General features: G+C 40.2%; 1 protein-coding gene across 1 annotated transcript; it reads right to left on the bottom strand.

The window, feature by feature from the left end:
* Positions 1–526: 526 nt before the first annotated feature.
* Positions 527–9,571, bottom strand: psme3 (proteasome activator subunit 3). Its single transcript, XM_034194308.1, has 10 exons — positions 9,530–9,571; positions 7,036–7,068; positions 6,856–6,918; positions 6,634–6,738; positions 6,494–6,542; positions 3,760–3,878; positions 2,123–2,259; positions 1,600–1,654; positions 1,290–1,376; positions 527–1,198 (listed from the first exon to the last, which is right to left on the bottom strand). Exons 1-10 carry the CDS (start codon positions 9,569–9,571, stop codon positions 1,118–1,120), a joined length of 771 nt encoding a protein of 256 aa, XP_034050199.1. The 3' UTR covers positions 527–1,117.
* Positions 9,572–9,621: the final 50 nt, after the last annotated feature.

The raw sequence follows: 9,621 nt of genomic DNA, 5'->3' as shown, positions 1-9,621 counted from the left end.
ACATCTAAAGTACCTGTTTTAATTCTGGGTAACCAAAGCAGATCCCATCCGGATCGCACCCAATAGTATGAAAGTTTTGTTTGTTTTTTTTTACCCCGTATGTCCTTCCTAATCAAATTAGCAAATATGCATTTTGCAAGGAAACTGGATTACCCAGAATAAATAACAGGCAAACGCCACAAAAAGGAACTGTGCATTAGTGGGCTTCACCTGTATGCTAGTTCTTAAACTTAAATTTGATATGTGATAGAAATACATAAGTATGTGATATAGTACAAATCAGTAAGTAAGTCCCTTCAGCTGCTCCCTTGTTTGCACTCAGGGTCGCCACAGCAAATCCAAGGTGGATCTGCATGTTGAATTGGCACAGGTTTTACGCCAGATGTCCTTCTTGACGTAACTCCACATTAAATGGAGAAATGTGGCAGGGGTGGGATTTGAACCCGGAGCCTTCTGAACTGAAACCAAGCGCATTAACCACTTGGCCACCACCCCTGCTGATATGGTACAAATCAAATATTCAAAATATAAAAAAAAATGTTTTTATTCAATAGACATCATATACAGCATGTCTGATGACTTTTCTGCCTATGAATCTAAAACCTGTTTAGTAAGTCATATTTGTTTCTATTACTTGATGTACAATATTTTTTTTTTTTTTTTTTTACGTAGGCAATGAATGGCCTCACTCCTGATGCAGCTGGAGTCAGGCCTCAGAACATTCACTAAAGAGGTGGACATGAAAGAAAGCTGCCCTTTTCCCCTTAAATCCAGCCACAAATTAAACCATTTCACAAAATGATCAGTGGACAGCACTTAATTATAATTAAAAAAAATACATAGCACATTTAGTTGTCTATGAACTATCTCTCCATTTGCTGAGAGATTAAGTCTTCAAAGGGCTTAAAACAAGAATACTTTACAATTAAAACAAAAACATGACCATGCGCAAGGTGTCCATCACTGAAGATGTGTTGTTGAACTGGGCTTGACTGATTGTACAGAAGTGAAAAGTCTCATAGTGGTCTTGGTGTCTGGGGCCAGGCGAGCTCGATGACATGGCGGTGGGTAAACGGTAATGGGGCAGGAGGTGGAGGCTGCGAGTGTAGAATCATCATCAGTATAATGCGTCAGTATTACTGCTTCGAGGCCTTTTGATCTTCTCAATGTTCTTCAGGATCATGTCGTGTAATGTTACCTTCATAGAAAGAAAATCAACTTAGTGAACAAAAGTCAACTTAGTGAACAAACATTTAACACATCAGCCACACTAAAATGCCAAAACTTACATATTGATTTCTGAGTTCAGAAACTATGATCTTGAGACTGATGTATTCCTTCTCATCAATCTCGGTTACTGTGCGACGATAGTCCTCCTAGTTTAAAAAGGAAAAAAAAGAAAACGAGTGAATCTGAGTATAAGTGAGATTTTCATTCTCCATGCTCATTTAGTGATGCAGTATCAATAAATCCTAGCAAACATCAACAGCCATTTTATCTTTACTGGTCTTTAAGACCGACATTCTCATTTCAAAGTTTCATTTGAATACAACTTGTCACTTTAAATTAGGTTTAGATTTTCAGAAAATATTAACTTACCACATGTGGATATTTTGCTATTTTAGAAACCAGCTTTGCCCTTGTGATGTAGTATCTAGGAAGGTAAGAAAGAGGGTTAAAATAAATGTAATTTGTTGTGAAAATGGTTAACTTTTAAGACATGTTGATGAGTTAATCACCAATTTATCCATGTGACAACTTTTATTCCTTAGTTTGTATCAGGTACAATGAACCACTTTAGTGTGATGTCATTTCTTGACCAACACTAGCTTCTGGCTCCAGAAATGGCCTAATGGCACAAGAAACACTGCTGCAACAGATGCCAATAACACTAAGGCTAGACCTTCCTTGAACAATTAAACCTTCATCTTTCCTACTGGTTTGGACCTCGGTAATGACGGATCCATTCTTTGCTGTGTATGAAAACACTACTAACAGACTGAATTTCAATGTGTTTTTCTATACAGGAGCTTTTCCTCCTGCCAAAAAGTGCTTAGCATTTACTGCTTACAATATATAGACCACTTAAAGTGGTCTATATATTGTTATGACTTCTACAAACCTGGATATCTGGTCGAGATAAGACGCTGCCTCTCCCTCAACTGTTCTGAGCTCAGCTACCGTCTCCTCTTGGATTGACACACCAAAGTTGTTGCCGTCCTCTATTCGGGGAATAAGCAACTGAACCCACATTTTGACCTGGAGAGTGAAGAAAAAAAAAAAAATTTAAATTAAGAAATTATGGCAGGTGAATTGTCTAATGTTCACCAGCATCCTACTTTTCTTTTTTTTTTTTTTGTACTATGTACGTTGTCTTATCTGTGGATAACATACCCAGTACTGTGATTCCATAATTATTGCCAGGGGTTGTATACAGGGCTGGAAATTTGAATCTGCCTGGTCATACCCACAGCCGGCTATTTTGGGGGTAATTTTCAGTTCAACTTAAAAAAAAAAAAAGGGACCAGTTGGTTCCCCGTGTCACGAGGATTCAGTATATATATATATATATATATATATATATATATATATATATATATATATATATATATATATATATATATATATATATATATATATATATATATATATATATATATATATATAGTTTTTAGGGCTACATATTTTAGTTTGGGAGTTTATCACGGACAGACGTAGCCATTTATGTACCAACTATGCAATAATCAGTTATTGTAATGACGAAACGTGACCAAGACTACGATTCAGGCTTTTAACAACTTCCTGGATTTAGCCATCAGAAAAAGTGTATTTGCATGTGGTGAAAGTTGAACTTGTAGAGACATTCACTTATCTCAACAGTGACATACATGTCTCTGGGTCCTCGGCCTTTGAGACTGAGAGGTGCATGAGGTCGCTGGTCAGAAACATTTAGCGATGCTTTTTGCAGGAGAACGAAGGTCCAAGTCTTTAGGGTCCTGGTGCTGCCCGCCTTGCTGTATTGTTGTGAGACTTGGATGCTAACCAGTGACCAAAGGTGACGACTGGGTGTCTTTGGTACTAGGTCTTGTCGGAGGAAGGGTATCGCTGGAATGATTTTGTCAAGCGAGTGGTTGTTTAGAGAGACTAAGATGAGGAGTATCACTTGCATTGTGAAGGAGTGTCAGCTTTGACATTTTGACCACGTGGTGCATTTCTCTGTGCATGAACGAGTGTGTAGGTGCCTGAGTGTTGGGGTTCCAGTAGAAGGAGAAGTCCAAGGGGACGCCCACGTTTGACCTTGCTGGAGCAGATAGATACTTATTTAAGGGATGTGGGAAGGGACTGGCTGTGTCCCTGGGTGGCTGCCATCAAGGACCCAAGGCGGTTCTATGGTGCCATGTATGCACTGAAGTGTTAACACCAGAGCATGCTCCCAGACTTGACATGACTTAGGATTTTTTTTGGGGGGGAGACAAAAATAATATCACTTCTGTCTAATTAGTATGTACAGAACTCCCGCAAAATGTGATCAACCAATCAATGCCACATTTTAAATATGAATTTTCTTTGAGAAAATCTGTCCATACGACATCATAATGCACACACAGACTGTTGCAGAAATTACCCCAAAAGCTGCACACCTGCTGTCAGGATTTAGTGCTACTCATATTTCAAAGAAACTGCACTCCCACAGTTTGTTCTGCACTCATAATGTAACTGTTGCCCATGGCAAAACAAACTTTTATTTTTTATACTCACTGTGTTACATTTCTCTATGAGCGTCCGGATCTCTGGTTTAACCTTTTCAATCAGGTTGACGAGGCTGTCGTTGCACTTCATCATCCCACCTGGCATGACAAAGACCTTGGTCCCGCTCACTGAATATAAACAATGTAAACACAAGACAGCAAAACAAATGAATAAATAAATAAAACTTAAATTTAAAATACATCACATTATCACATGAGAAATGTGATCTGGCACAGAATTTATTGGACTTTTTCACAGATTCCTTGAATTTGAAGTGTCATAGGTGAATGATTCCTTTAATGACTCCTCGGAAAAGCAGAATATAAGCCCCGAATGACAGGCTGGAACATTTATTGTAAATAAAGATTCAAGTGAATCCACAAAACATTCTGCTGTCACAACAGTTTTCATGACCAATACTTCCCATCCAAGTGTTCAGCTCAAATGATGAGTCATTAAAAATTATTTGACTTTCTAAAGCCCCATTCTCACTTTCATAGACATGCATCCTGGAAGCTCCTGGTTTGAAGCCTTGTACATTCCTTAGAGGGTCTGTGACTGATGTGGATATTCTGTCAGTGTGATGACTAACAGGATTTTCAACATTTCTGAAAAATACTTTTTTCCTTTGGCAGTTCCACGGTGCCCGTAACATTGTCATATACAGTGGGGAAAATAAGTATTTGAACACCCTGCGATTTTGCAAGTTCTCCCACTTAGAAATAATGGAGGGGTCTGAAATTTTCATCTTAGGTGCATGTCCACTGTGAGAGACATAATCATAAAAAAAAAAAAAAAAAAAAAAAAAAATCCAGAAATCACAATGTATGATTTTTTTTTTAATTTATTTGTATGTTACTTTGTAAATAAGTATTTGAACACCTGTGAAAATCAATGTTAATATTTGGTACAGTAGCCTTTGCTTGCAATTACAGAGGTCAAACATTTCCTGTACTTTTTCACCAGGTTTGCGCACACTGCAACAGGGATTTTGGTTCACTCCTCCACACAGATCTTCTCTAGATCTTTCAGGTTTGGAGTTTCAGCTCCCTCCAAAGATTTTCTATTGAGTTCAGGTCTGGAGACTGGTCAGGCCACTCCAGGACCTTGAAATGCTTCTTACGGAGCCCCTCCTTAGTTGCCCTGGCTGTGTGTTTTGGGTCATTGTCATGCTGGAAGACCCAGCAATGACCCGTCTTCAATGCTCTTACCGAGGGAAGGAGGTCATTTGCCAAAATCTCATAATACATGACCCCATCCATCCTCCCTTCAATACGGTGCAGTCGTCCTGTCCCCTTTGCAGAAGAGCACCCCCAGAGTATGATGTTTCCACCCCCATTCTTCATGGTTGGGATGGTTTTCTTGGGGTTGTTCTCATCCTCTAAAAATGGTAAGTGGAGTTGATTCCAAAAAGCTCTATTCTGGTCTTATCTGACCACATGACCTTCTCCCATGCCTCCTCTGGATCATCCAGATGGTCACTGGTGAACTTCAAACAGGCCTGGACATGTGCTGGCTTGAGCAGGGGGACCTTGCTGCCCTGCAGGATTTTAAACCATGACAGCATCATGTGTTACTAATGTAATCTTTGTGACTGTGGTCCCAACTCTCTTCAGGTCATTGACCAGGTCCTCCTGTGTAGTTCTGAGCTTTCTCAGAATCATCCTCACCCCACAAAGTGAGATCCTGCACGGAATCCCAGACCGAGGGAGATTGACAGCCATCTTTTGTTTTCATTTTTCTGTCATTTTTTATTCATTTTTAATTATTTATTAAATTTTATGTTGAATTGTTTTATGTAAGGCGCCTTCAGATGGCTTTTGCTGTGATTTGGCGCATTATAAGCTAATTAAATTAATCTTGTGTTTCTTCTACTTTCTAATAAATAATCATAACAGTTGTTGTCTTCTACCAAGCTGCTTGCCTGTTGTCCTATAGTCCATCCCAGCCTTGTGCAGGTCTACAGTTTTGTCCCTGGTGTCAGACAGCTCTTTGGTCTTGGCTATGGTGGACAGGTTGGAGTGTGATTGATTGAGTGTGTGAACAGGTGTCTTTTATACAGGTAACAAGTTCAAACAGGTGCAATTAATACAGTTAGAGAGTGCAGAATAAGAGGGCTTCTTAAAGAAAAATTAACAGGTCTGTGTGAGCCAGAATTCTTGCTGGTTGGTAGGGGTTCAAATACTTATTTGCAGCAGTACCACAAATAAATTATTTATAAAAATAAATAAATAAATAAAATCATACATTGTGATTTCTGGATTTTTTTTATTTTATTATTATTATGTCTCTCACAGTGGACATGCACCTAAGATGAAAATTTCAGACCCCTTCCATGATTTCTAAGTGGGAGAACTTGCAAAACCGCAGGGTGTTCAAATACTTATTTTCCTCACTGTATGCCAATAGTATCACAGGAAGGTTTTCTTGAAGTGGTCAAAATCATATTACAGTTGTTTTGGTACACATCACATGATACATGTCCAGCGTGTTATGACATCAAACTACGTATGTGCTACGTAGATCACAACTGCGGCTAACTGTTATTTGTGCTCCACTTTGTCGAGGATATAAGCCATGAGCTTCTGCGACGCGTAACACATAAAGAGAACAGGGCTTTGTCCTCTGTTTAAATGACACTTGCCAAGGCCATTAAAAAATTAAATAAAATCTCTTGGGTGACAGGCAGAGTAACTTTGAGCTAGTATTATCCTTTTCACATATATGAGAGTCTTATACCCACCCATGTCAGCCCCACTTCCATCCTCGAGCTTTATCTTTTTTGCATTTGGCTGTGAATCAGACAAAACGGAATTAGCATGTATTAGACAAGAAAAAAAATCAAATAGCTCAAAGTTTAAATACACTTTCTCGGAGCCTCACCGCTTCAAGTCCATCATGCAGGTTTGGGAGCAAGATGGGATCTGGCACTGTCAGGTTTATCTCTGAGTGTATCTCCTTCAATTCAGTGATGTTTAAGATTGGGTCCTGATTTAAAAAAAAACAAACAAAAAAATAGCAGGTTGTAGAATTTTACCTCTGACTCTGTGATGATGTAGAGACATATTTTAAATACCCACTTAACTGAAGGAATGCTTCACTGACCTTAAGGAAGTGATCAAGTTCCAGTAACTTCTTTGGAAAAAAATGTGCAACTAAGTCCTCTGCCTGAAAGAAATGCGAGTTCTTAGTTGGTAATACTTTAAAACAAAACATTTTTTATAATTGTGGACACAACTGTGTGTATAATCTATTTGTACAAGACAGTAAATTGCTGATTCCTACTTCTGCAGTGATGCGTTCCCTGAAAAAGTCAACCTGCAAAAACATGAAGACAGAAATCAAAACATTCGTGCCACCAAAACAGAGCATGTGCAAACACATAACGCAACCTTGAGATAAACCTTTTCACTGATGAACTGAATATGGCCACCATGAACATGTGTAACTGGTAGAAGACTAAGGCCTCGCACTCACTGCCTCTGATGCACTTACCGAGTCTGTGGGGTCGGTAAACGCCGCAGCGGGCCACCAGGTCCAGAGACTATGCTCGCTGTTTTGAGGCAGAGTGTCTCCGGCAGCCCGCAAGGATAGACTTCTTGCGGAAAAATCCGCAGGGCCGCAGGGTCTCGGTAACCACAGCCGCAGAGCTCCGTGGCCACTGAGAGAGGTTTATATCTTTTTAATGACTTGGATTCTCTGCGAGTCCCACTGTACCCCGCAGAGGTAACACCGGAGGCAGTGTGAGCGAGGGGTAACTAACACTTTTAGTGTTCCTGTACCTAATCCACACACATTTACCCTACAGTACCACATTGTTTGTACTTCTTAATGACTGATGTAAATTAAGCTCAAGTCAAATTCAGTGACTTGGAAATATTAATTCAAGCATCAAAACTGCCAGTATAAAGTAACAATTTACTGTAAATTCAATGGGTTCCAATACCTCTGTCATACATCCAATTTATGTCTATTTTTTGGAGAAGCGGCCCTGTGACCAGAGGATCTTCAGGCCAATTCGCAGTTTGACAGCAAAATAATTACTTTGGCACCATTAAAGTTGCCCTTGAGCAAGGTCCTTAATAACCAAGCTCATCCTGGTTTGCCACTGTGCCAGACAGCATGCAGATGTTGTTGGTGTGTTAATGTGAGGAATCTGTGTAAATCGCTTTGACATCCACAGCAAATGGCAATACAGAAATGCAGTGCATTGTTTTTTTTCATGATATGAAGCCATTTTTACAGCAGCATCACATACAGTTTTCAGTCCCAAAACAAGTTTATAATTTTTATGTAATTTATACGTGCATCCATCCACTGACTTGTCTAAAGAAAACCAGCTGTAAAAATAAATAAATCATAGTGTGGATAGACACATGCTGTACCTACGCAACTGTATTGATAATACAAAATTCTATCCATTACGGTTTATCTCAGTCATTTACATGTGTAATGTATGAGACACTGTGGTGGAAGTGGTAGGCTGTGAGATCGGGTTTGAATCCCAATCATATTAAGCATCTCTTTTTTTCTACTTCAAGTATAAAATGCATATAAGACAGTCATAACAATAGATAACTACAAATATTTTGGAACCAGAGAAAGTGTTTTAAAGTTTAAAACACTTTCTCTGGTCATTCGGGAGAAGCTCGGAGTCGAGCCGTTGCTCATTGAAAGGAGCCAGCTGAGGTGGCTCGGGCATGTTTTCCGGATGCCTCCTGGACGCCTCGCTGGAGAGGTGTTCCGGGCACGTCCCATTGGGAGGAGGCCCCGGGGAAGACCCAGAACATGCTGGAGAGACTATGTCTCTCGGCTGGCTTGGGAATGCCTCGAGTTCCCCCGGAGGAGGTGGGGGAGGTGTGTGGATCGGGAAGTCTGGGTGGCTTTGCTTGAGCTGCTGCCCCCGTGACCCGACTCCGGGTAAAGCGGAAGAAAATGGATGGATGGACACTTTCTTTGGTTCCAAAATATTAGTTAAAGTCGTCACTTCTGGTCCTGCATACAGAATGGAAAACAAGTAAAGATGGGATTAACTGCCACCTGTGGCCTTTCTGTGTGGAGTTTGCAGGTTCTCCCCGTGTTTGTGTGGGATGAAAGACATGCAGGTTAGATGAATTGGGAACTTCATAATTGCCCAGGTCTCCTTGCAAAAGAGATCTCAGACTCAATGGGACTAACCTGGTTAAAGAAAAAGGTACACAACCTTCTTAAGTCATCTAAACTGACCAGTCAGAAGCGTCATAGACAGACGATGCTTAAAACTAATGCAATATTTAATTTGCCCAAGTGCTTATGTTCTTCGGAAACGTATGGCCTGTGTATGACTAACATAATTTCTTTTTTGTAAACCTCACTGAATTAAAGCTAAAATTCTTCAGTACAATCACATCTTGATTGTTTAATTTGAACTCCATTGTGATCATGTCGAGGCAAAATGACAAAAACTGGGTCAAAGACACGGATTCTGTGATACCGGGTACAGAAAGCACAGCTGTTACTTGGCTACTGAAGGCCTTCTTTTGAACATGTGGCCCACCAGTGGATTCAACTATTCATCCGGATAGCCCCACAATTGCATCCGGATTTATCCACCACAAAGACTGATTTCACCGACCCCCGGCAAATTTTTAACGTAGTATTCCAACAGGCGGGAAAAAAGCCGGTTAGCCGCTGCTAACTGTTACTAGCCTGGCCTCAGCATGCTACGAAATGTGGCTAACATGCTAGCAACAACACACCGCGCGACCTTAAGTCAAACGTTCAAACAGTCAGCGCTTACCTTGGTTTTAATTTCATTGTCCACCTTCAGGAGTGAAGACATCTTATGTGATCAAATACACGAAGAACGATTGTTCAAACAGCATTTAAGTC

The sequence above is a fragment of the Thalassophryne amazonica genome, chromosome 18 (assembly GCF_902500255.1).
Source record: "Thalassophryne amazonica chromosome 18, fThaAma1.1, whole genome shotgun sequence".
NCBI classification, from domain to species: Eukaryota; Metazoa; Chordata; class Actinopteri; order Batrachoidiformes; family Batrachoididae; genus Thalassophryne; species Thalassophryne amazonica.
This window is presented reverse-complemented; position numbering and strand designations above follow the sequence as displayed.

What these genes read in the sequence shown, in the direction of transcription:
- psme3 (XM_034194308.1), bottom strand. Translation starts at nt 9,571, where the DNA reads ATGTCTTCACTCCTGAAGGTGGACAATGAAATTAAAACCAAG. An exon ending in GGGAACGCATCACTGCAGAA is followed by an intron (nt 6,919 to 7,035) that starts GTAGGAATCAGC and finishes CATTTCTTTCAG; the next exon opens with GCAGAGGACTTAGTTGCACA. An exon ending in CTGAACTCAGAAATCAATAT is followed by an intron (nt 1,199 to 1,289) that starts GTAAGTTTTGGC and finishes CTTTCTATGAAG; the next exon opens with GTAACATTACACGACATGAT.